At 40.2% G+C, this 26,610-nt stretch overlaps 2 protein-coding genes across 2 annotated transcripts in view; one reads left to right on the top strand and one right to left on the bottom strand.

Annotated features, from left to right (window-relative positions):
• stat1b (signal transducer and activator of transcription 1b) overlaps positions 1 to 6,567 on the bottom strand; it is a 38,814-nt gene extending 32,247 nt beyond the window's left edge. Inside the window, exons 1-3 of the mRNA XM_061722926.1 lie at positions 6,439 to 6,567; positions 6,185 to 6,313; positions 4,069 to 4,204 (exon numbers count right to left, since the gene is read on the bottom strand). Coding sequence (XP_061578910.1) covers positions 4,069 to 4,204; positions 6,185 to 6,312 — 264 coding nt within the window. The 5' untranslated portion in view covers position 6,313; positions 6,439 to 6,567. The remainder of the gene's footprint in view (positions 1 to 4,068; positions 4,205 to 6,184; positions 6,314 to 6,438) is intronic.
• A 2,470-nt stretch (positions 6,568 to 9,037) lies between these two features.
• Positions 9,038 to 25,820, top strand: wdr75 (WD repeat domain 75). Its single transcript, XM_061723842.1, has 21 exons — positions 9,038 to 9,144; positions 9,436 to 9,565; positions 11,793 to 11,858; positions 12,217 to 12,316; positions 12,664 to 12,788; positions 12,924 to 12,994; positions 13,260 to 13,376; positions 13,638 to 13,726; positions 13,936 to 14,094; positions 14,388 to 14,447; positions 16,603 to 16,718; positions 16,887 to 17,062; positions 17,152 to 17,309; positions 18,035 to 18,215; positions 20,667 to 20,761; positions 21,146 to 21,241; positions 21,874 to 22,043; positions 23,290 to 23,349; positions 23,848 to 23,988; positions 24,079 to 24,170; positions 24,494 to 25,820. The coding sequence occupies exons 1-21, from the start codon at positions 9,059 to 9,061 to the stop codon at positions 24,705 to 24,707; spliced, it is 2,502 nt and encodes an 833-aa protein (XP_061579826.1). The 5' UTR covers positions 9,038 to 9,058; the 3' UTR covers positions 24,708 to 25,820.
• The last annotated feature ends 790 nt before the right edge of the window (positions 25,821 to 26,610 follow it).

Below are 26,610 nucleotides of genomic sequence, written 5' to 3'. Positions count from 1 at the left end.
TGGAGTCTGTTAGTCTTGGCAAGCAAATATCAAAGAAAGCAGGAACTTGTGTTACAGAAACATCAGTTTTTACTGGAAGCAGAGGAGTTATAGAAGTTATTCAGGTATGAGGAATAACTGGATTTCTCCAGTCACACTAATGTTTTCAAGTTATCAAAGATGTGTTCTAATGCTTAGAGTAAAACTTTTAAAAACGCCTCCACAATCAAAATAATGATCAGTTTATTTGCATCTTCTTTAAAGGGGCCAAATCCTCATTTGTCATGTTTCTATGACATACTGATGAATTATCATCTTTCACATGAATGTATCCCAATCAAAAGAGGTGTGGGTGTGTTAAAGCAGAGCCTGTTTATGAAGTTTACGGATCCTGTGAGAACTTTGAAAGGTTGCTGGCTCTGTTTTACATAAGATAGACCAGACTTTTTCAGCCACAGTTTCCAGGCCATGCGTGCTCCTGCAGGAATTTGACCAATCAGAAGACTTAAAGATAATTAACTGAACTTACAGTAACTGAGCTCTGCCTCTGGAAGCATCCTCTCGTTTTCTGCAAGTGTCTAAACTGAAAATATTGAAATGACTGAAACAACTATGGGCTTTTTTGAGTGACGCTGGGCACGGGGCTACTCTACAGGTAACAAATATCCGCTCTGCTCTAAGGAAACACAACTCCAATCAGTGATTTATGCTCCTGTCAGATAATAAACAGCAAGCAAACTTCTCTCACAGCCACTTTAACACCTCTAGAACACTTTGCAATTCTCAGACATGTAAACCACGAGCGGGGGTACTGCTTCCTACCCATTCAGAAGTCCATTTTGAAAAAGGACGGAAAATTCTGTTGAGGGGCTCGGGGATTTTCTTTGCCCACGCCTCCAGGAGTGACAAAGTTTTCAATAGCATCATTACCGGAAAGCAAAAAAAGCTGAGGACACATGAGTGCACACCTACACATTCACACTTTCATTAGATTGATTTCAATGTCACTTGCAAGTGTCACATTAACTTATGTTTGTTTTGTTTTGTTTCTTAGGCTTCTGACAGTCACAAACCTCCTTGCTATGGCCGGGGCTTACCTAATACCAGTAGTTCTGTTCAAAAGTCACAAAATGACCCGTGCTATGGTGGGAATTGTCCCTGAGATAGACGAGTGAAATGGCGAGAGTCAAGGACATGCATTCAAATCTTACTAATGTTGCATGAATGAAACAAACAAGCTTTACTCATACATCACAATAACAACAAGCCACAAATACTTGTGCCTACAGCACAGGAGTAACTACTTCCTATGAAAAGTGTTGACTTCAATACACATGTGACTATATATTCAGATACACAGGAAACAGCGGTATGGGGCCTCACAGCCTTCTTCTGCTAAGGTTTTTGTCTTTTCAAGAACAAAATATGTGCTCACTCGTCATGGGAAAGTGCTGTGACCTCAACATCCTGTCAAGATCCCCTGCAAAACTCTGCCATTATCAAGAGTTTACCTCAAGAAATCAATAATAACATTCTTTTTTTTTTAATCACACAAATATAGGGGCAATTTGTTAAAGAATAGTATCAAATGTAAAACTCCTAAGATCACAGTCACATGCATGGTCTTTATTCACTTGAGCTGATGTTTGTGACTACGTGCACAAACACACTAAACAAAGCAGCAACACATTTAAACCCTCCTCCGAGAGTACAGCAATAACATTTTACTTCCCTCTCACCTCCAGAACAAACACCAGTCATCAAACTACTTCTCCTTATTGCAGATATCTGAAAAATGCAGCTGCTGGGTTCAAATTTTCTCCGATATGAAGCACTCAGCTTTTTTGTTTTATTTGGTACCTGGTAAAGGTAACCGGACGCACCAAGTGTGGGATAATTAGAATAACATAAGCATGATTTTTTTTTTAATTATTATTAGTTAAGAGTGAAAATAACATTTTCACATTCATGAAAACAATGTAAAGAACTTTCCTTGACATTACATGTAAGTCCACAGCACATATTTGCATACAGTTTGATCAATAAATGCAAATAATGCATCAGATATAGAAAATCCCAGAGAGAATTTTGGAAGGTCAGGTCACCCAAGGTCACCTTACAAGTGATACAAACACACATATAAAATACAGTTAATACAAAAGCAAAAATACAATACAAAAAGCAGCAACAGACAGCATAAAACAAAGTGCAAGATGCAAGGCAACATCTAAAACATGCAGGACAGTGGCTCTCGAGGGCCAGGAATGAAGACCACTGGTCTACAGGCTCCCCTGTAGGCTTCATGTGTGCATTACCGGTAATTGCTTTCTAGCACAGAGCATGTTATGGTGGAAGTAGTTTTGCCAATTTTAAAATACTGGATGACCCTCACAAATGATAAACTGAAAGATTTTTGGACTCGTAATGGTTATGAATATCTGATTGCCTGCAATGTATTAATGAGGTTATTCAGTGTGGAAGAAAACAGGAAATAATTCAAGAGACAGCTGCATTTCTGTAATGAAAACTGAACTTTTTATCGGAGATAACAGTGGCAAGAAAAAGCATGTGAATGTCTAGGTTTTTACTCTTTTCAGCATTAATTTGCCATATAATGAGGTCTGAGTCATGATATTAGACAAACACAGTGTGATTAAGCTGATAACACATAGATGATTATTATTTGTCTTTATTTAGGCCACCATTAAACATTTAGGTGAAGAAAAGTGAGCCCTTATTACTATTCAACAAAATATAATTTGAGTAAATTGTTTCCACAGCTGGAGTCCAGTCAATGAAACAGATTTTCAGATATGGTTCAGAGTAATTGGCAAAATACACTCAAATATCTTAAATGATCTGATCATAAGAAGTGAGCCACGCCTCACAAAAAGGAGATTTTTGGTTGATCTCTTTAGGTTGGAAAGGTATAAAAGGTCATTACAAAGTATTTAGACATCCGTCAGACAAACTGTAAATGGAGGCAGTGGAAGTGGAAACCAAGTCAAAATACCAAATTGTGAATGAGGTCACTTGGTTGAACAGGGGGCCTCATATAAAAAGGTTCCGGCCCTTGTGCAGTCGGGGCGGTGGGTCCTTGCCTTTGCCCCTGTTACTTGTCAAACCACGTTCAAATAAAGGCCACTAGAACCACAAACACATGAATAATTAACTAAATAGAAGCAGAACCCATGAGTAACCACCTTGTAACTATCGATGGTAGGACATCAAGGAGGAAAAAACATTACTGCACTCCTTAAGTTTGCCGGAGAGTCTGCCTTTCTTTTGTGTGTCAGGAGGGGCATTTGGCGTAAAACCTGTGCCAGATGTATCTGTGGACTGTGCTGATCCACTGTGTTAACCCCTCCGCTGCTGAGGGAATAAGATGACATGGTGGAGGACAACAACTCCTTAAGTTTGCCGAAAATCCCTTTGGTAATCCGCGACACTACTTGGAAAATGTTTTGTGGTCGGATGAAACGAGTGTTAAAATCTCAAGAATATGTAAGTTCCACAGAGGCCACATGGAACTAACATCAAAGCATCATCCCAGCAGTGGAGTATGGTGGAGGGACCATCATGATTTGGGTTTGCTTTCCTGCCTCAGGGCGTGAACCACTTGAAATCATCGAAGAGAAAACTAATAATTTATTCCCAAGTTTACCAAAAAGCTAAAGGTGATTCAAGCAGCGATTAACTTCAGGTTGCCAACTATTTCCAACAGCACCGTGAGTGCTGAATAGGTGTCTTCAATAAAAACAAAAGAAATTATTGATTTAATAAAGTTAATGTTGTCCATGGCTTTACAATTTAATTTGCTAATTGTTTTTGTCGGACAAGACATTTGTAGGTTTTTTAAATACCTGACATGTTTTGCGAAAAAGAATTAGAAAAATAAAAAGAAATGATTATCGCTTGTGTTTTATTAGTTTAAAAGCACAGTGTTTGTCTATCACTGAGACTTGGAGAGAGATGAAATCACATTGTAGGGCAAATTAATGCAGAAAATCTGTTCATTCCAGTACAGTTAACACAGTTTTCCTGCCACTATACTTACAAACATGAAGAGATGAAAGGATAATGTCGTACCTGTAGCTGCTGTTGTATGATTTTCATGTTGTGTCTTTGCAGGAAGTTCTGCTCCTGTGAACGGACCTTTTCCAACTGGGACAGCAGGTTGCTGAACATCACCGCTGCCATCGACTCATCGTTGACCGCCGTCTCCCTGAAAACACATATGTGTGCCACTATTATGAAAATCCCAGCAAAACCCAAGAAAACAAATTTGATCTATCATTTATTTTACTTGCGTGATACTTGCTTGCAAACTTTTGCAAACTTGCAAACCTTTTTTGTGTGCACGTGTCAGGTAATCTACATTTGTATATTTTCCTTTTTTTTCATTGAAAAAAGAGCTTGTTTGCAGGAAGTGGGCCTGATTACTGTAACGTTGTGGGGCTGTATAACCACAACAATGAGCTTGCTGGAAGACAGAAATCTCTCTGGAAAGGGAACTTCAGAGAGAAGCAATATGGCTCTGTTTAGAAAGTTAGCCTCTTCACAACACCCACAGTAGTCATGGTTTTAATCTCTTGTTTATAACTTCTGTGGCTCCAAATTGTCATAAAATTCCAACTCAGTGATTAAATTCTTGATAAAATTAGAGGAAATAGTGAGAGGTATTGTTTAGTGCATTTACTGTAAGTTTCAAATCAAACACTGCAGTAATCATTAAATAGTGATTTCAACTTTTTTGTAGGAGGCTGTGTAACAGTTCAATTTTTTTGTTGGTATTTTCGTTAAAAAAATTTAATTTACAAAGGCCTGATTTTTCCATGCTTTGATGAGCACACAGACAGTTCTCTCTACTTTAACAGAAATAATCAGCCAAACCTTAAGGAAAATGAAAGGCAGCTGCTACCTCTTGCTTGAAGTTACGTTGTGTATTCCTTATTCAACTCTCCTTCCACCTGCCTGCCTTTGGACACACTGTCAACACAATACTCAGGCCTGCCTTCCAAGACTGGTAGTTTGTAAACAAACATTAATTTGACGTACACCGTATTATAGCATGTTCTTGGATCATTTACTTGAGACTGTAGGGACATTTTAAGTTTAGTTTATACAGCATACATAGACAGACCTTTTTAGTTTACCAAACCAAAGATGTTACTAAATGTTAAGATACATGAACAAAAATACATAATAACCTACTTTGCAACTTTTTAATGCAAAGTTACACCCTGAATATCATATAATATATGATATTATCATAATATATATATATATAATATATATAGACACACACACACACACACGCATCCATTATGTGTATATTATATCTGCTTATTCCTTTCAATGATCAACAGACTTAAGGGGAACACCCAGGTCCGGAAGTCAGGTCATCTAAGGACCACATACTGTACAGATTAACAATCTCACACATTCACTCTCACCACTACATTTAGAATCACCTAATAGCCAAACACACATGTTTTTAGATCATGAGAGGAAACAGAACAAGAGGACTACACAGAAAAGCCAGCAGGGATTCAAACCGGCAACCTTCCAGATGTGATAACAGTGCTACTCATCATGCTGGCCCGATTGAAATTCTGTTTTTCTGGCACCTACACACTTAAGAGAAACTAATCAAGAGTCTTTTTTCAGTTTTACATGTTGTACCATGATAAAATAACAGGCCAATTAAACACAATTTCCAGAGGTGACAGGTAACATGATGTACATCTGTTTTTAAGTTTTCACCTCTCAGATCTCTTTGAATGAATTCCCTCTCCTCCACATGTGAATCAAGTCTCGTGACAGTGGTCACCAAGAGTACAGACCTTGTTATACACAGTCTAGTGTCTGGTATAGACCCTTAAAACAACCCTTGGAATCAGGATATTGGTGGATATAAAAGACAGCAACCCCAAGCATAAAAATTAAAACAAAATTCCGCTTTAGAATATTTTTTAAACATTTAATTAAAAATGTATTTTACATATTGTCAATACAAAAAGTGGAATCACAGTTTGTTTTTTGTTTTTTTAATATTAGGCAAGCCATATCCAAAGCCTGACAAGTTTTATGAATGTAAACTTTTTTTTTTAACCCAGTTTTGTTTTGGGTTTTTTGTTTTTTATGACAGAAATGTTTTTTTCACTGTATTTAGATATGTTCATGACAAAATTGAGGGACTCACCAGTCCTGGGACTCGATCCAGCTGGCCAGTCCCTGTCGGATGTCCATGGGGAAGTTATCATCGTACAGGTAGTCCACCTGCTCCAGGAGCCTGATCTCCAGCTGCTGGATCTGCTTCCACTGGCTCATGCTGCGCACACACATACACACACAGAGCCCGCATCAGCGGTCAAGCCACCGCGTTATCTCACCACTGTATTAGGACACGCTCAACACCAGTGAGCTGCTGTCGTTTCTCTTCGCCGTATCTGTTACCTGACACGTTCCTGCGCTGCTTTCCCGTAAGTCTCATCCACAACGTGCGCGTGTTTCTCTCGACGGCTTTCGGTTTTTAAATGCGTCTACTTGAGGAAGAGAGCTGATGTACTTTCAGAGACTGCCTCATGTTCTCAGGAAACCCAACCCCTCCGCACACAGTTCATGATGAAAAGGAAACCAGAATGAAGACAACTCTCATCACCCAGGGAGTCTCAGAGTAATCAATCACTGTGCAATAATAATAATAATAATAATAATAATAATAACCCAAATCACATGCTGTAACAATGCACCTTTCAATAACCATGTCTACCTTATACTGCTGCACCTTTCACTTAAAAAAAAATGTATATATGTTAATGTCAGCTGTGAGCTCTCATTTGTCTATTTACTGTACAGTGAGCGAAAATAACCGAGTCAAATTCCCTGTCTTGTTTGACCTGACTTGGCCAATAAACCTGATTCTGATTCTGAAATAAACAACTTGTTAACTGAATTTGCCTTCATAATTGTCTAAACTTTCCATCCAGTTGAGTTAACTTGATAATAATGTTACGTTTAGTTGTTTTTTTAAACAGATGAAGAGTTTATGGGGACTACTTTTAGATTTTTTCTTTCAGGGTAGTGTCGTCGAGTAATTTGTGATTTATTATCCATATGAAAGTTTTCCCCACAGCCCACATGAAGATTTTTTTAAATTGTATTTGATTTTAGGTCATATCCCCTTCTTAACAGAGAAAAGGGATCGGGCATGAGAGATGCCCTCTGGCGGAAGCATGCACCAGTGCAGAATACTGTTTTCTTGATTAAATATTAAAGATTAAATGTGATTAATGAAATCGATTAAATACATAAATTAAATATATTACATTTTATTGTGGAAGAATGTACAAATATTTCACCTTTCAAAACAACCAGTCTTCTCAGTTACAAAACTGATGCCACACAGTAGTAAACAATCTCCCACTTTTTTTAATCTGGTATGTTGACATTAGGTTGAACATGAACATATATTTTTAGTAAAAATGTAAAATAAATTAGAATAAACACAAGGTTTTTTTCAAATTTAATGCAAAAAGAACTAGAGGTGGTTAATTCATCTTTGTAGACCTAAACAGTCTTGACTCCAAACACAACAGTGATGCTGTGTAATAAAAAAGAAAAAGTAGACTACATTTCTTGAGGAAGCTTATGTCCTTCAGTGTTAACAGCAATGTTGTAAGTCTTCTATAAGTTTTTTTTTGGATCGTACAATCTAATCTGCAAATCTTATCTTGCAGTCATCTGTTTGGGTAGCGTAGCAGCATCAAGCCAGTGACTTAAGGAAAGTGAACAAACTGATAAAGAAGGCTAGCTCTTTGGGGACTGGCCTGGAGCTTCTATAGATGATTGTGTGAAGGATGCTTTATAAATGGATAAAATAATGGACAACACTTAGCATCCTCTTTACCATACAGTAATTCAACAATGTCTTCAGACAGAGGCTCCTTCAGATCCGCTGTTACACTGCTACGGGAGATATGTCCTGTGTCCAGCTAGCCATCTGTAATGACTTTAATCAGAATCAGAATCAGAAACAGAAAGAAGTTTATTGCCAATTAGTTTAACACACATAAGGAATTTGTTGTGGTGATTGGTGCAATACAAAAGAGCAAATAATAATTTGGTTCTAAAGTGCCGGAGTAATGAGTCTGTAGGGAAAAAAAAAAGTACATGAGGTGACCTGGGATGTGTGTTAATGTGACGCATAAGGTCAGGAGTGGAGTCTTTACGTTAATGTAACGCAGTCTTTACGGAGTCTTTACATTCATGTAACATAGAGTGGGGTGGGGGGGGAGGCAGAAAAAAATATGGATAATTAAAAAGTTGCTGCAATATTAAAGGAGCATGAGGCAAGAATAAGAAATGAGACTCATTAGCGCCATGACGACCGTCGGGGTTCCTGCAGCCAACAGCGAAGCCGGCACGAGAGCGCCGTTCAAATCAAGTTCTAAATATGACTTACAATGTTATCTTACTTGGTCAGTAGGAAATCAGCCATGTCAGCATCTGTTTTCAGTCCCAATTCAAGTTGAAGCTGCCTCCATGACTCAAACGCATATCCAATGTTTACTCGTGCGCCGCCGAGAACGTGCATGCAGCGTCATTTGACGTCACATCCGCAGGACACCGCGAGAAATTCCGGTCCGGAATTGCAGCACATTTTGCAGCACACAGCCTGTTCAAGGCAACGGAGAGATACACTAGAGGGCTCATTCTTTTTGGTTTGGAACGCTTCATCTGACATTATTACTAGAAGACTTAAAACGTATACGAATTTTCTTCTTAAATCCTGCCTCAATCCTGCCTCATGCTCCTTTAAATTTTTCTTCAGAGATGAATAAACTATTAAATTAAATTCAAAATATGACTCATTTTGTGGTAGTCGCTTTTAATCAGGGGATTTTAGACGTCATTCTGTAACAGTAACTAAAACCAAATTCTATGCCAAGCTTGCCTCTTTTCCCCTACATGTCCCTGCAGTACATCGCCCATCCGACAGGGGGCGCAAAGCGTCAATAAACTGGCGCATGGCACTGACCGGCAGCGCTGAGAGGTGAAAGGTGACTGTGGAAACATGGTTGAACTCGGGGATATCCGCGTGGTTCACCGAGGTGGCAGTAAAATTAACTTCAGACAGCCCGTCATTAGTAAAGACTCCAGGTCAGTTTGTATTTTCACCACTATCATTTTAACTATTTGGTTGGCACATACTTTCACGGTTTTCCGTGTATAATTTCCACGGAGTTACCTCGGCTGCTCTCCGTTAGCATTAGCAATGGACCGCACACGCCGGTGTTGATGTCTGCTGTTTACACATTAATGTCCACTTCTGTAACCTCTGCAGTAATCATCTTCTGGAATCTGCCCAGTCACGTGCATTATTGAAGATGTAATGATTAACTGTAGTGAGACTGTTCATTTAAGGTTTATAACAGGTTAATGTGTCCCCAGGTTTCTGCTATGCGGCTCAGGAGAGTGTGTGAAGGTGTTCAGCTCCTCCACGGAGGAGTGTCTCCTCGACCTGCAGGGACACACCGACCTGGTCACAGGTGTGCTGCTCAGACCTGCCAACCACCTACAGGTACCTGCAGCTCTGAGCAGAACTCCAGCCTACATGGGGGGGGGTCAGGTACACCATGACTGCTCCTCCATGTGCAAAGAGCTGTACGGCTGGTCTTATGTCCAGCTCACATACTATTGCTTCATAGTTTGGTGGAAGTTAAATGTTAATTTATTTGTAGAAATTAGTATCTGTTAAAACACTACATTTCTGGAGTAATTCATCCATCCATCCATCCATCCATCCATTTTCTGCCGCTTATCCATTCCCGGGTCGCGGGGGCAGCAGTCTCAACTAGGGCTGGGTATCGATTCAAATGTCAAGAATCGATTCGATTCAGAATCGATTATCATGATTCGATATAGGAATGGGTGATATTTTACCGTTCACGATAAACTGTCAAAAAAATTCCCCACGATAAGAATTTGTCATCTCACGGTAAAAACGATAAATTCCCGTTGATGATGTTTTTGTGTAAAGCTGATTTATGTTTTGCGTTAAATCCACGCACAACGTACGGGAAGGAAGGAAGGAAGGAAAGGAAGGAAGGAAGGAAGGAAGGATATGAGCCTGAAAGAAAGAAAGATATGAGCCTGAAAGAAAGAAAGAAATGAGCCAGAAAGAAAGATAAATTCCCGTTGATGACGTTTTTGTATTGGCATTTTTTTTATCGTTATCGAGATAAATGCCAGAAATTATCGTGATACATTTTTTTAGTCCATACCGCCCATCCCTAATTCGATATTGATTTGGCTTAGTGTTATTTAAAATGTTTCTTGAGCTGTTGCCTGAATTATATGACTGTAAAATAACTAGTGAAATAATAATTTCACTAATTATTGTGAAATAACTAGGAAATAAATAACTCAAACAGGCCTTTCAATATCCATTTAAAGTAGAAAATAGAAAGAAATTGCAACAGTTCATACAGTAAACAAATCATTTTAGCTTATCTAATTTATTCTGTCACCACGCACACATATTGCCATGAAGCACCTGGCATTTTTCAGAAGTGTCATGACAAACTGTGTGTCCGACTACTGGGATTAAAGTTCACCTGGCGAAAATGATGAAAAAAATAAATAAATAAGAAATCGATCTTTAGACATAAGAATCGATTTTTAGGAATTAATATGAGAATCGATTTAGAATCGGAAAATCAATTTTTTTTTCAACACAGGCCTAGTCTCAACAGGGATGCCCAGACTTCCTTCACCCCAGACACTTTCTCCATCTATTCCGAGGAGAGTCTGAGGCGTTCCCAGGCCAGCCCAGAGACATAGTCTCTCCAGCGTGTCCTTGGTCTTCCCCGGGGTCTCCTCCCGGAGGGACATGCCTGGAACACCTCCCTAGGGAGGAGGGACATGCCTGGAACACCTCCCTAGGGAGGCGTCCAGGAGGATCCGGTACAGATGCCCAAGCCACCTCAGCTGACTCCTCAAGGTGAAGGAGCAGCGGCTCGACTCCGAGCTCCTCCCGGGTGACCGAACTCCCCACCCTATCTCTAAGGGAGCGTCCAGCCACCCTGCGGAGGAAACTCATCTCGGCCGCTTGTATCCGTGATCTTGTCCTTTCGGTCACTACCCAAAGTTCATGACCATAGGTGAGGGTAGGTGCGTAGATTGACCGGTAAATCGAGAGCTTCGCCTTTCGAGGAGTTCAAGTAATTCATTAGACCTTTTAAATTGCAGAGTTACTATAAATATATTAATTTTCTTTGGGAAAAGGACTTTGTTTGACATGTTGTATCACCAGGTTAAACCATGTTAAACTATAGACATGCTGACCATGGACCAGAAACCTTTTAATGAAGCATTTCATCGATATAGGTATCTCCATGATTCACTACTGAATTTCGTGGATGTTACACTAGACAATGTCGTTTGTTTGTAAGAGTGTGTAAAAGAAAATTGAATTGTTTTGGTCTTTATACACATACATGTTTTGAATAAGAAAACACTTCACATAGATATTAAGAAAATCAAAGGGAAAAGTTGTACAATTTAAAATAGTACAAGTCTTTGTTATATAAAAATTCTAGATAATGAGCTAAGCCATTGTCTGTTTGCTCTGTACATGTGGTAATAAAATGTTATACTCTATATGCCATGTTGAAAATTAGTTTTTTTTATATATAATTTAAAAGGATTGAGTCTTACTTTACACAAATACTATACGTTGCACAGTTTATCTAATAATATAGGTATTTTTTGTTATATATTTTTCATGCCTTGTTTCCCATCTGCAGGTCTACTCTTGCTCACTAGATGGCACTGTCAGACTTTGGGACTTCACTGATGGTATTCTCATAAAGGTAAGATCTGCAAAACACCTCAATCCAACCTGTGTCACTATTATTTAGAAGTGGGATCATTTTAAATTTGGGGAAATATGGTTTTCTTTTTTCGAAGTCACTCAAGGTTAATTCAACCAAAAAGGGTTGTTTATGGTGTAGATTGTCCCAGTTAACCTGTATAATAACACAATTATATCAGTGTTGAGAGCTGTGCATTGGTCTGTGTGGGGCATTTTATTATAACCTTTATTTTACCAGCTAATTCCCATGGAGATTATGAGATTTCTTTTTCAAGGGAGCCCCATGCTGGTAAAGGATAAGAGCCTAGTGATGGGTTTAAGAGGCCTGTCTGTGAAGGCTGTGTGATCTTTTTCAGACTTATGTCATTGGATACCCCATTTATTCCCTCTACGCATCTGCAAACCATGAAGGGGTCATCTTTGTTGTCATCCCCATGCAGAGTGACAGGAGATCTGGTAAGTTTGATATCTGTTCTAGTGGTGGTCTTTTCTTGGGTTCGACTTGAAGACTTGTGTGCAGCAAATGTTACTGGAACAGTTCAGACTAAGAGCTTTGGATGTTTTAAAAGCCTCTATGTTCATTGTTTATGTTTACAGATTATTAAAATACCACAATTCTGCATTATAATAAATTGCAAAATGACAGCACGGGTTGCTTTGACTATCGTTTTCTACTACAGGTTGTTTTTTTTTTGTGTTTTTTTTTAAGTCAGGAAGAATTAAAATGTTAAATATGTAGAAAGATCAAATTGGAGTAGAGGTCACTGGGTAAGACTGATGTTTAACATTGTGTGTGTATTCAGAGTTGTTCCAGCTGGTCGCAGTAAATCTGCCACAGTGCGGAGATCAGCTGGTGGAGGCCAGAGAGCTCTCTGCTGTCCTCAGCAACGTCAGCTCCAACCCAGCAGCCATCGCCTTCGGTAGAGGGGTATGTCACCACCGTTCTGATCAGTGTGTCTACAGTGTTGTATAAGTGAAATGCTCTTTGAATTGTGTTAAAATCCACATCCTTTTTCTGTATATTCATAGAGGTGTCTCTAATAATAACCTGTCATCTTCAAAGGGAGAATATATTGCTGCAGCTAAAGATTTGCAACTAGAGGTTTACTTCTTCAAGAAGCAGAAGTCATACAGGTACAGTGATGCATTAGTAACCAAATATGGAGATTAAATGCTGTATTGATTTAGTTATACATTGTTTTTTCTATCACAATTTTGTTTTTCCCTTTCAAGTATAACAAGAACAGTTGAATGTTTCAGATTAAAAAAAAAAATATATACATATATATTTTGTTTTAAAAGAATCTGCATACCTTTTGTAAAGACCAGGACTGTGTTGGTATCAAAGCCACAAACATGCTCTGTAACATCAAATGTGGGTCCTTGTGTGGGATGATAGGTTTTTGCTCAAAGAGGACAACAAGAAGGGAGGCAAGAATACATTTAGATGCATCTCCTGTCACCCAAAAGATGATTGCATCGCCACGGGACACGAAGACGGCAAGATCAGGCTGTGGTGAGTTGATTTCAACACACGGCCATATAGCATGCTGGCTGATTTTTGTTAATCAGCCAACGGTTATGCAGTCAAATGATCTGCTGTCCCCTTGGGTAATAATGTCATCCGTGAACTTCACTCCTCTGGGATCGCATGAAAGAAAGTTTCATGATTTTGGGACTTCCTAGATTAAGTTGTTTTTTTCTTTAAAATTGTTTGTTGTTATTGTTAGTTAAGTGGTGAATTTTGTTTATTGAACCTTGCTGTTAATCCTTTCAGGAGAAACTTCAACCACAAAAAGGAGTACACGTACTCCACCATGCACTGGCACCACACTGCTGTAAGCTCACTGTGCTTCACTCCAGAAGGTATTTAAAATTCTTTTAGTCAGCTTAATGCTTGATACTCGCACACCTAATGTGAAATTAAATGTATTATCCCCCAAATATCCACACATCTTCCAGAGAAAAGCTTCTCTCGAAGAGTTGATCTCATTTGCATTTGACAGCTGAGAGGTGTTGATAGTCCAGAGTTGGGATAAGAGATGTCTACCTCCATCTGTGTCTGTTCTGATCAGGTACCAACCTGCTGAGTGGAGGTGTAGAGTCAGTGCTCGTCCAATGGCGGTACAACCAAGAGAGCCAGCGGGACTTCCTGCCCCGTCTGGGTGCTGCCATCACACACATCATCGTCTCCCCCGATGGATCACTGTTTTGCACCTCGCATAGTGATAACAGTAAGGAGCAGCTGCCCTTATGGCATGTTCGTATTAAACAGGATAACTGTAATTATCGTAAATAGTGTAAAAGGTTGTGTAAATGTAATATGTGCCTGATTTTTGGAAGAAGCAGCTAGTTACCTCTACTGAAACTACAGCTGTAGGCTTTTGTTTGATTACTGCAGCTAATGACCCCAAAATAGATAAACATCAACCACTCCAAATGTGAGAGGGTCTGGCTGTTTAGCGGGATTTTTTCTTGTTAATGAACGGCTGTTTTGACTGATTCCTGTTTCTCTCGTCTCTTTCAGAAATCACAATCATACAAAGTTGTGTTAAAGTATCAGCTATCATTCAGGGACTGGTCAAAGGTGAGTTCAGATTCTGGGTAGCACGTTGTGATCACAAACATACTGTACTGTTCATAAACGGAAAACGTGCTGTATAGCTCATGAACAACCTTTTGGACTCTTCATAGTGAGCCTGCTTTACTGGAAAGCGTCTTTATTTTTCAAGAAGAAGTGTTTAATCCACCAGTAGTTCAGCTTAACTGGTGCATCATTAAATTCCTAACTGTGGTGATAGACGTGTATTTGTTTTCGCTGCTAATAACTACACCTGACTTTTGTCAACAAAGACAATTGGGAAATCCAACAAAAAACCCCTTGGTTTGTCTTTGTATCATTCAGAACCAGAAGTCAGTCAGTACGTTTACATGCTCTAACAGAAAGATGAATTGTTGCCTTAATCCGACCGATATAGAATTTTTACACCTGTACACCTTAGCCGGGCTGTAGTCGAACTGAACTGACGCTCTTGAGATAGAGCTTTTGGTGCCAGATAATGCCGTCCTAATCAGAGTTATTCTGGCTTGTATACGCAACCCACGCTTAGCTGAGCTAGTGACTGCCCCGAGAAGAAGAGGAAGAATAAGGAAGACGGTGCAGAAGAGAAATGGCGAGACAACAGAGAGACGACACAGAGAAATACCGGCAGCTAACGCTTTTTTCTTTTGGTCCAAACCTTGTGTTTTCGCTGAAACCACCCTATGTTCTACTGCTGATATCTAAAGAACAGAAAATGATAAACACAAACTTTTTTCCCCCTGATGTTCACGAGAGTCTAAAGTTTCTTGACGTAGTTTCAATGTTTATGTACTCCTAAAACTCAATATTCTGTGGGTCTTTGAACATCAGCCAAATGCCCCTTTTGCACTAGTATCACCTTAGCTCGGTTCTACCCGTTTTGCGCTTTTGCGTTAGGGCTGAGACGGGTAGAGCCGCTCCAAGCCGATACCTTTTTCTGTAACCATTCTAGTGAGGTTCTATAGCGGGCTGAGCAGGGACTATTTCCGACGTCGCCACCCTCGCCACCGATTGGTCGGGGGGCGGGGCCGTCAAACGTTTGAATAAGGAAGCGGGAGTCAGCGCGAGGCGACCATGGATCTATTATAGAGCTGGATGGGAGATTGAAAATGGCCGGCCATTCATTTCAATGCATTTTGCTCAGCCAGCGCATACGCCGAAAAAATCTCTGACTTCCGGGTTTACTTCCGCATACATGGGCCCATAGAGCATGCGCAGTTGAGTCACCTCCCATGATGCTCTGGGGCCTCCCATCATGCCCCGGGGCAATGACGCGAGTATTAATATATTATGTATTAGTATTACATATATTATTAATGTATTAATATAATTACATAATATATATTAATATAAACATCCGTGGAATGCACGGACACGGCTGTGACGTCAGCCGTGACGTCACGCCCAGAAAGAGACTTTTCTGGCCGTTATAAAACATTTTTGACGGATATAAAGTCCATGACTTAAAAATATAGAATACAAAGATTAGTAATTACCGGTGATTACAGCTGGAAGTGTCCTGTGAACAGTTTTAGAGGCTTCTCTTTTACTATTGTGGTCTATGGGGAAAAAAGCTTTCTGGGCCCCATGGGATTTTTTTGTTGCAGTACCGCGGCTGGCCACTGGGAAAAATCGGCGCGCCTTCTGAGTGGGAGACCCGGGGGCTGGAGGCGGCTCGCGGCGATTTTATTATACAGCAAAAACGTCTGTTTGGTGATCCAACTCTGAGGTGCAGATGTTCATAAACCTGGTGGCTGTCGAGAAAAATTTAAAAAAGCGATGTAGACGGGCCGTTTTTTTGTCAGCCGCTCGCGGCTCCAGCTGATTTCTCATCTGCGCCGACACAAACAAAGGTGCTGCGCAATCGAGTACGTCACAGCAGCTTCACCCCAACCCCCCCCACTTCTCCCCTGGCTGTGGAAAAACACACGGGTGGAGCCGTGTCGAGCTGAGCCGAGCCGAGACTAGTGGAAAAGTGCCAAAAATGCCCAAAAACTCTGGCAGTATGGAGCTGTGTGTATGAGCAGTATGTTTCCAAGCAGCTGCATTTTGGAGAAAATAGTTTATATTTTATGGATGTATTATTCATTATTTTTGCAAATTTGACTTATCAGTAACAGAGAAGGTTAGAACTTGAATGTTGGACCGTTCTGTCTTGTAGGTGAAGATGTCAAGACAGACCTGATGGTGGATCCACGTAGCAAAGCTTTGGTGCTGAATGGAAAACCAGGACACCTTCAGTTTTACTCCCTACAAAGAGACAAGCTGTTGTACAATGTAAGATGATGAAGACAGCACTTGTTATCTTGACCGTATGAATCTTCTGGACAAAACTTTAGTTTACTTAAGAATTGTTGAACTTGTGCACATAAGGTGTTGTTTTAAGCCAAATTTGGAGATTCTTTGTGAGATTTTTTTTTTTTAATTTCTTTTTTCTTCCTACAGCTTGACATCGTGCAGCAGGAATACATTCATGAATCGGGCCTTGAGCAGTTTGATGTGGTCAAAGCAGCATTTAATGGCTCTGGTACCTGGCTGGCAACAGTGGAGGAAAGAAAGCAGAAAGGAGCTGAGCTGGAGCTTAACTTGAAGCTGTGGGCGTTTGATGACCAAACACAGAGGTACAGCACTGTGCAGTACTGTGCTTTTTAATAAAAAAAAAAATGGAAATAGTTTTGTAACTCTCCGTTTTTTTAAAACAACCCGGTAGTTTTGTGCTGAACACCACCATCTCGGCCCCCCACGAGGCGCGGATTACAGCCATGTGCTTTGACCAGGCATTCAACAGCCAGACCACCATGCTTGTCTCCACCAGCAGAGATGGACACTTCAAAGCCTGGCAACTGGCTGCACCAGCCCACACAGAAGGTAAGCAGGAAGTGAAGGGTCTGATGTTCCCGTGGACTCAGACCGTCCAACAACTGAACAAAAACGCCAACATCAAGACATAATTTTGGAGCTGCTTAGATGTGTGGCAGGAAAGCTGCATATGTTAAAGTGAAGAAAATAAAATTCAACTTTTCAGCCTTGTCAGCTCATACATTCGTGCTTTTGTGTTAAAACTATGTCAATTTTGAAAAAATACTAACTGCACTTTAGCCGACACTTGGCATGAAATATAATGCGCTCCAAAGGGGACCAGCCACAGTTATGGTGTGTATTGACCTGACATGTAATTGGATTATGTGTCGTATGGTTAGTGTGTGTGTGAGGCTACAGCATAGGAGGCCTTGTAGTTAACCTATTTAATGTCAAACAGAGAAAATTACTTATTGTATATTGAAAAAGTGGTTACCTAAAGCCCCACAGATACCAGTGCCTATCAGATGTACATTCTCATCCAGAGAAACATGATTGGAAGCAGTCAACAGGAATTGATTCCCCTTGGTGCCGTGAGGCTCGACTGTTGGCTTTGTGCCACATCCATCCATCCATCCCCTATCTATACCTGCTTATTTCTATCCAGGGACACGGGGCTTTTCACGACATCAGACTGAATATCAGTTTTTAGCCAAATTAAGCTGTGTTCCTCAGTAATCCAACTCTCCTGGTGTGTGTCTCCATTTCTCCTTCTGCTTTGATTTGGCTGCCAGATGAAGGTCCTTCCTGGTCGTGTGATTTTGTCGGAGCCTATCACAGCCTGGTGCCCGAGTGCTGCTGCTTCTCAGCTGACGGCTCTCTGTTGGCAGTCAGCTTTCAGGAGGTGGTGACTGTGTGGAGCCCAGCCTCCTGGGAGATCCTGGCCACTCTCTCCCAGCCGCCAGGAGTTATCAGGTCAGAGCATGAACACAAATCCATACACTCTGGACCTAAACCCCTGCTACTTCTAGAGCTGAACACATGTTTTTTACTGCATAAGAATTAAATGGCTGGTTGGTTACATAACTTTTTTTTTTTTATATATATATATATAAATGTATTTATTCTTTTGAGCTGATGTTTCTTTTTTAAACAGAAAAAAGAGAATGTACTTTTTAGAAGTTTATAATGGTTATTCTATATCAGTAATGAGTAGAGATGCACCGATCGATCGGCCCCTGATCGGGATCGGGCCGATAATGGCCCTATCGGCTTTGATCGGAGATCGGAAAATAATAGTTCAGAGCGGCCGATCTGATGACGTTTACAACAACAAACCCCCGCCCGCGCGGGCGTTCCCGCATCTCAGACCGAGCGGTCCTGAGGAGGCTTCGGCCTCGCCGGTGCGGGAGTTATACAATGTCTGAAAAGGACAACAAATTTGCAGTTTGCAAAGTGTGTCCAAAGGAGATACCCCGAGGAGGAATGTTACAAAATAATTTCAACACAACGAAGCTGATAAGACATTTGAAAGTTCTTCACACGGAGTATAGCCTATTGAGTTTTCAAAGTTGGCTGCAGCTGGGAAAAAAAGGAGCGCGTGCAACGGCACTAACTAAGCTGTAACACCTGTAACAGAGACTTATAAATGACAGGAAGAAAAATAAAGAACTGCATCGTAAGGTAATGAATTCATAAGCTTTGCTAATCAGCCGCTTTCTGTTGTAGAAGAGATCGGGTTTAAACACGTTTGCAGCTTGGATCCCGGTGCGCGCTGCCGTGGTGCGCGCTGCCGCGTCGTAAATATTTCACTGATGAAATCCTGTCAGAGTTTTACCAGACTATATACAGTCCAAAGCCTCATGCAGGACGACAGTCGTGTCAGACGCTTCACGAGTGACATGTGGAGCTCTAGTGTGAAGAGTTTTGCTTCACTCACAAGAGTTTCCTCACACGCGGTGGATGCTACCGCAAAAGCTTTCACAAAGCTTAATAATTCATAATTAATTTTTATGTTAAGATTTAATTCCTCTTTCCACAGGAAAACTAAGGTTTATAGTTTACAACTTGTATCAACCTTTAGAGAGTGACTTGTCTGTGTTGTTGTACATAATTATTACCACAGGAAAGCCGAAGCTACTAAACTACACTTACTCTTTATAAGCCGAGTTTACACCTAATCTCCTAATTTTTATACCTAATAGTACAATGTCAGTGTCGTGTACATGAGACAACAAAATTGACAAATTTATGGATTTCACCCTGTGATCGCTGATCGGCAAAATCGGGATCGGCCGATACTGGTTTTCGAGATCGGTGATCGGCCCTCAAAATCCTGATCGGTGCATCTCTAGTAATGAGACGCAGGGGCACTTTTACAAATAGATGCTAAAATTTGTATTTCAGGTGTTTGTGTCTTATTTCATATAAGACCCGGTCAGGTAGCTGCTCTGCGAACAAACTCATAGTCAACTGAAAGCAAGTGGGAATGAGCTGCATAACTTATCTTAGTTTGGGGGGTACTTTGCTGCTCTGTTTTAGGCCCCTGAGTGATGGACATTTTGAAATGGCCGAATAACCTTTTCTGACAGAAGTCCTGAACTTGTCCTGAAAGTGCGCATGAGGACAGGCTGAAGTTTCGCAATGTTGCTGAAGTCTCAAATGTTGGCAGATGTTTCTCGGCTAACAAAGAGCCTTCAGGTCACTGAGGACAAAAAAAAAAATTACTGTTCTGAAACAGTCCAAAAACACTAAGTCAGCTTTCAGCATATTTGTATGACAAACAAAGAGAGGTAACTCTCAAGTCAGTCACATGATGATAAAGGAACTCTTAGTATGTTGTGAAACTACTTGTGCAGCAGTGAACAGCACATGAGAATGAAGGCTGTTGATGACTTGAGATTGACATTTGATGCTTCTCCCTTTTACATAAATGTGAGTTTGTTTGAACTAATGAGAGCCAGGCCTGCCTCTTTCCTAACACTCAAACTCAGAAAGCCTCACATGAACAGAGTCTGTCTGTGTAACTTTGGCTCTGAATAAGAATGTAAGTAATAGGAAGTCAAAGGTATGGGGTGGGGAGATGAAAACAGTATTAAATAATGGTTGGATATTTTGACAGCTGCATAAACTGCTGCCTATAGATGGGGGGGGCGGGGGGCAGTTGTGTGAACTCCATCTGCTCATGGTGAGGACTGAAGGCAAGCAGCCCAGAGATGAGTACACTTGATCAGAAACCATCCATTTCTTCATCTTAGCAACCAATGTACTGTACCTTAAATTGTGGGTTGGGGCATTTTTACATCTGATATTTCATATTTCTGGGATTTTGGTTCTTGGTGAACGTCCAGCCTCTGCTTTCATCTTTTCACTTCAAGTCTCAGAAAGAAAATGTATTCATTGTTTTATTTTACTTTTCTCCATTAGAGATCTTTCTTTTGGCCGACTAAGCTGTTCCAAGTACCTGCTGGGAACAACCACCAGCAAGTTGCTGTGCTGCTGGAACCTCCTCACCTGCTCCTGTAAGATCTTTCATGGTTTCATTAAGTATTTGGACTATGACACAGTTTTATAACGATTACTTTATACACCACCACAATCCATGGGAGCCAAAACATACTCTGAAAGGGAAACGAACTGAACTGATCTCAATGCGACTAAGCATACTTTTAAATTACAGAAGACAGAACCACAAAAATGCAAAATACTCCAGATATTTAAGTTGATTATGTGCAGTTGATGTTAATGCTTTACACTGCTTCATTCCAAAATAATAGTTTTTCTGTACAGAGGCAAAGGGATGGTCCCAATACTAAGGAAATTTAATGTGCATTAACTTGAGATTATATTTTAGTTTGTTACTAATTGTGAGTACATGTTTCTCTTTCATTTGACCCGTCCGGTAGTGGAGTGGAGCACGTCCATGGACATCAGTCTGCTGCTCGCTGACCCACTCTCGGAGAACGTGGCTGCCTTCTGCGTTCAGGCAGAATCCACTGACTGTAAGCATTGCTTCTGATGGAGTTTTCATTTCCGTCCATTTAGACATCCAATTTCCATACTTTCTGACTAATCTACAGAGTTATGATGCAGTATTGCAATCTTTCATGTGACTATAGCTTTAAAAAAAAGGTGTGTGCTTACTTTGCTGTATATCTGTTTATGGTTTGCAGAAAAAACAGGATTTGTAAAGTCGCAGGGATTCTATGTTGCAGCAATTTTGAGAGATCTTTGGCTCTGCCTTACATAACAGAGTGTAATGTTCCTGTGAGGTCTTAGTCTCCAGGTAGCGTGCGTTCCCACAGGAATTCAACAGAAGTGGGTTTATAATGACACTCGCTGATCTCTCTGTAGCTTTTTCTTTTTTTTTTTTTTTTTTTTTAAAGTGTTCTCTTTTTTTCTAACGTGGTCTTTGTAGGCATATTTAATGTTTTTGGAGTCATGTTAGGTGTAGAGCTACATTAAAAGTTATGAAATGTTAAAATAACATTGCTGGAAATTATAATATAGTATAATAAAATCGACAGTGGGGTTAGATGAACTAACACCCAAATTTCCTCTCCATCATGAGTTCCTTCATTGAATAGAAGACATTTTCACTCACTGTTTTCCATCTTTTTTTTTTTGCTTCCAGTGTTTGTGTTCAAACCGAGTGAGCCAAGGCCGATGTTTTCCCACAAGGCCGTGTGCTCAGGGAGCGTTACTCGTGCTGTTTTTGCCCCAAGGGAGGTGATGTTGGACATGTGTGAGGAGAGCAGCCAGTGGCTCAACCAGTCTCAACTTTACTTCTTCACACAGCACATGGTAAACAAATCTGCCCAAGTTGGACTTGTGTTATTTATTTATTTTTTTATTTTAAACTAGTGGCTGGGAGATCTGTCTATTTTGTGTAGTCCTCCCATTCAACTACGGAGGGTTACTAACTATAGACGAGCTAGTTTTGGTTGGAGTTTTGGTTGTGCTCAAACAGATATTTTCTTTAAAAATAAGCATATCACTCGGACTCCTTTCCCTCCTTCCATTAATAACCGGAAATTAGTATAAAATTACATGGCATATTTTCACCCTATGCCCAAATAACGATGGAAAACACAACAGAAACATCGTTAAAGAAAATCCACAGAATGTGCAGTTAAAGTACTTCTAAAAATTAATTTGGTGGTATTTCTTCTGGTGTAAGTAGTAAAAGATATATATGTATGTTATATATTGAGTAAGAGTGCGTGACTAGGGCTGTAAACCAGCAGGGATCAGTTTTACAGCCACACAAATGACCACCTGATGTGGGTGACGCAGATAGTACCTAAACATACATTCAATAAAAATATTTAGACATTGCTGAGTCACATTTATGAGATGGTTCCTCTTTTCACACCTGCTTAGTTGGGATTCTACCTGAGTTGAGTCAGGTTAAAAAATGCAATGTCACCAGAGATGAACTCCTTTACAGCCGCCATATTTAAAACTCTGTAAGAGCGGCCGTGATATTTACTCTGCAACTAAGCTATGGTACAGCAAAAAATGGGGAGCAAACCTACTCTGTGGTGCAATGAGGAGGTCCACGTGTTCGTGGCTCGATGGGGCAACGCGTTTTGGGCCGCCTTGCCATGAAGGCCCAGCCCACATTGAGCTGGTAACTGTAATGGAGGAAAGGCAAGTCCAGACTGTATAATGGAAAATTGGCATTTCTTACATTTAGAAAGTTACATTGTAGTTTATAGGCTAATGTAAAAAAACAAAGTCATCAGTAGGGAAGCAAATTCAGGGCGGTAGAATAACCATAGATCCCACCACCCCACTCCCGTTGCTATGTTTGTTACTGATTGACCAAATAGGGAGCACTGTGTTACTGGTAGAGCTCAAAAGTGATGAATAACGGCATCTCTTCCAGGTGAAGTTGTCAAATAAAATTAATGTAAAATAAGTCAATTCAGTGAGGAGGGGATTGTAATTTCATTAAAATTCTTCTATAAAGAAAAGAACATTTTGGTGACAAGTTATTCAGTACATTTGTGTATTACCACTGTCTGATGATGGCTCTCCTCCGCAGGACCTCCTGACGTTCATGACCAAAGCAGAGGAGGACAAGCTCATGGCTTCCTACAAACAGGTGAGCTTTACCGGTGCACCAACCGCTCCTCAGTATCAGGGGGTTGCATAGACTTGGCATATACGTACCTTCTGTTTTTAGTGAGCTTTAAGTTGACATTCAATAGTCAGCAGTGAAGTAGAACATTAAAACCAAAAAAACTTGGACCAAAGTTTTCTTTTGGAAGCAACACAGTGGGTCGGAAATGGTGGAAATCCAGCCCACTGTGCTTGGCTGGAGTTTCATGAACTGACAAGAGGTACTAAAACTGTCCAATAAACTAGCCAAGCGTGCATTCATGTAGCCTTTGTTCTCAAGTCCCTGTTCTGTTCTGTTCTAATGGGGAAGAAAGAGCGTTCAGTATCCCAGTATGGCCTCTCCATTTCTCTCAACCTGGTCCAGTTCAACGAATTCATCCTGAAAGATTTCCCTCCAACCCACCTATTTTAACTTGCTGTTCTCTTAAAGTGAGAAATTTCTTGCGTTTCACTAAACTGATTTTTATTTTCCCTTTTTAAGCTTGTGATTGATGACAGTGTTGCCATGACCCCCTTCTACCTGTTGCTGGGGAAACATCGGCATCAGCAACAAGAAGATCAAGGGAGCACCGTGTTTTCTGAGCATGCACGTCTGCCTCAGAGCTCGGTCGCCATCAAAGAGGTGGGAGCAGGAATCTCATTTTAATGTTGACATCAGGTTTACCCACAAAGACATGTTTGTTGTTGTCTCACATACCTTTTTATGTAATAGCTTCTGCAGACCCCGGCCCACGTCCTGCCCTCAACCTCGTTCCTCTGCTCCATGTTCGTAAAGTCTCTGCTAGTCTCCGTCACAGATGCCAAGTAAGTAGTGTACTTGTGTGAAAGATGTCTGTCATGGTTAACAAATGTAGCATGATATCTCAACTATTTCTTAATATAATAATCAATAACAAATACCTAATGTATTAAGGGTTTTTTTTAATATGGTTACCTTGTGGAATCTTGAGAAGCTATATTAATTATTGTCTAATGTCAATTCGACTGAAAACCCCTTCATATGTGACTCAGCATTTTGAAAGCTACAGCAGTGCACATGGGAACATAGGTTTTTTTTTTTGTTTATGCTGCAAAATGTGCAGTCATGTTAACCTTTTCTTTGTGTGTGCTAATTCTTATGACCTCAGGGAGGAAAATAAACAGGCAGAAGAGGAAATTGAGAGTGAGAAAGAGGAAGAATCTTCAGATGAGGAAATGGAAACCCCGAGACCTGAGCAGGCTCCATCGGGGGACCAGGAGTCCGAGTCTGCTGGTCCGCTCTTAACAAAAGCTCAACTAAGGGAACTGAGAAGGGTGAAGAAACTTGACCACAGCTGGTACACAGGCCTCCTGGACTCTTGAAAAGAGTATTTACAAAAGCAGATGGACACACAGGCGGTGCTTATTGAAAGTTTGCACCCGCCATAAGTATGAATGTTTTTTTCCATTTTACTGTTTTCTGCCCTCAAATAACATTTCTTCAGAAAAGGAAGGAAACCAACACCTAAGAGGAAACTAATTGCTATAAACACAAAGCAAATGATTGATTGGAAAAGCATCAGCTGCTTTGGCAAAAATTTGATCAATCTGTCATTAAAAAAAAAAATCCCCCTCCAGTGTTTTTTTTTTTTGTTGTTGTTTTTTTTTTTTTTTTTTTTCCATGTTAATTTCACTGGGGCAGTGTTTTGCAAGTGTCCTGCAGTTTTTCTTGTTAAAACGCTGCACTGCTTTTAGTTGTCTTTGTACTCCACCTCACCTAAATATTCACAATGGTGTTTCTAAGCCATTCCTGTGAATATTATATTCCGGTTTATGTTTGCAGTCATTATCTTCCCACATATGAATTCTGTCACAACCCTTTTCCCCTCAAACTCTCAGATCACCAAATTAACAGCAACGAGATCAGTTTTTCTGACAGCTTGTTCCGCTATTCTCATTTACTGATGCCTCAAACATGAGTGTGCAAGAGCTCTTTTACAAATGTAATCACAATTCAGAGAGAAGTGTTCTGTATGATTCTACTGTGTAGGAGCTGCAGGCAATATCACTTTTGTTATTGTTTTTTGGTTTCTGACTTTAAAAGGTCTCTTTCGCACTTTGTGTTTTAGATTTTTTTTAATGAAACTGCTTTCATTAGCGAGAAGACGGCAAGCACACAGGACATGAAAGAGTGGAGAGGGGGCTGACATACATATAGTCTGTATAGAAATGACTGCATTCTCAACTTTCTAAATCCCTTCAGGAGCATTCATTTACACTCATGACTGTCACGTATTTTTCTACACGTGGATATTTAATAAACTGAGCTTTTCATAAAGCTTCCAGTCTGGAGATCTTTGTGTCCTTGCTCTAATGTATCTGTTTATTCCACAGTCCAATCATGCAGCCTCTTACATTATCAGTATTGTGTTATGCTGTTGACTTCTGCTTTATTAGATATGAATACGGACATAAAGATGTATTTGATGAATCAGTTGCAGGGGAATTCTGTGTTTTTTTTTTTTTTTTTTTTTTTTTTTTTTTTTCCCTCCCTTAAAATAGCACATTAATTATTCTGTGAAATCAGATGAGATCCGGTGGTCTCGTGTCCTGAAAACCTGAGTATCTGGAGAAGAAAGTCACGTTTTGTTCTGACGATGTTCTTGTGACAGCAGTAGTTCATCTCAGCATTTTTCAGTTCCCGTCTCGATCAGGGTCTCTGTTCAGGTCCTGCCACTGTTAATGTGAATTCTTTTTTTTTTTTTTTTCCCCCTTATCAGCATTTTACATGCTTTGGTGTCATTGCAGCCTTTACATTCTTCCACTGCCAAATGATCAAACTGGGTCACCCTGTGTCCTTATCAAGTTGTGAGCTGTGTCAGTTGCTTTTATTGGCTTAGCATGATCTGTGAGCTGTAAAACAGATTGCTAACTGCTGGAAAAAAAAGCATCTTAATCCTACGATAAACTACACGATAAGGAAAATAAGGGAAAATAATGAAATCTCAGTGTGAAAATATAGCAAATGCTGGTGGGAGGATTGGGCCACTACACTCTTCTCCAGCACAACACAATCATTCTCTGTTAAGTAAAAGTCTGGCTTCACGTGAAAATGATGTCTCGTGCTCCCTGAACCACTAATTCACAATTAGAGACTTGTGATGTTTTGCTTTTTTTTTTTTAAGATTATACAGCTGTTCGGTTTCAATATCTTAAATTCTTTTTGCATCATTCACTTACTGTGACACAAAGAAAAAACACATCAATGTCAGAAATGTCACATCTT

The sequence above is a fragment of the Cololabis saira genome, chromosome 6 (genome assembly GCF_033807715.1).
Source record: "Cololabis saira isolate AMF1-May2022 chromosome 6, fColSai1.1, whole genome shotgun sequence".
NCBI lineage: Eukaryota > Metazoa > Chordata > Actinopteri > Beloniformes > Belonidae > Cololabis > Cololabis saira.
Note: the sequence above shows the minus strand (reverse complement) of the source record. Positions and strands in the feature narration are given on the sequence as shown.

Excerpts from the sequence above, each read along its gene's own strand:
- wdr75 (XM_061723842.1), top strand. The coding sequence starts at position 9,059 with ATGGTTGAACTCGGGGATATCCGCGTGGTTCACCGAGGTGGCAGTAAA. Across the intron at positions 12,317-12,663 it reads GCAGAGTGACAGGAGATCTG|AGTTGTTCCAGCTGGTCGCA; the intron begins GTAAGTTTGATA and ends GTGTGTATTCAG. Across the intron at positions 18,216-20,666 it reads CAGCCGCCAGGAGTTATCAG|AGATCTTTCTTTTGGCCGAC; the intron begins GTCAGAGCATGA and ends TTTCTCCATTAG.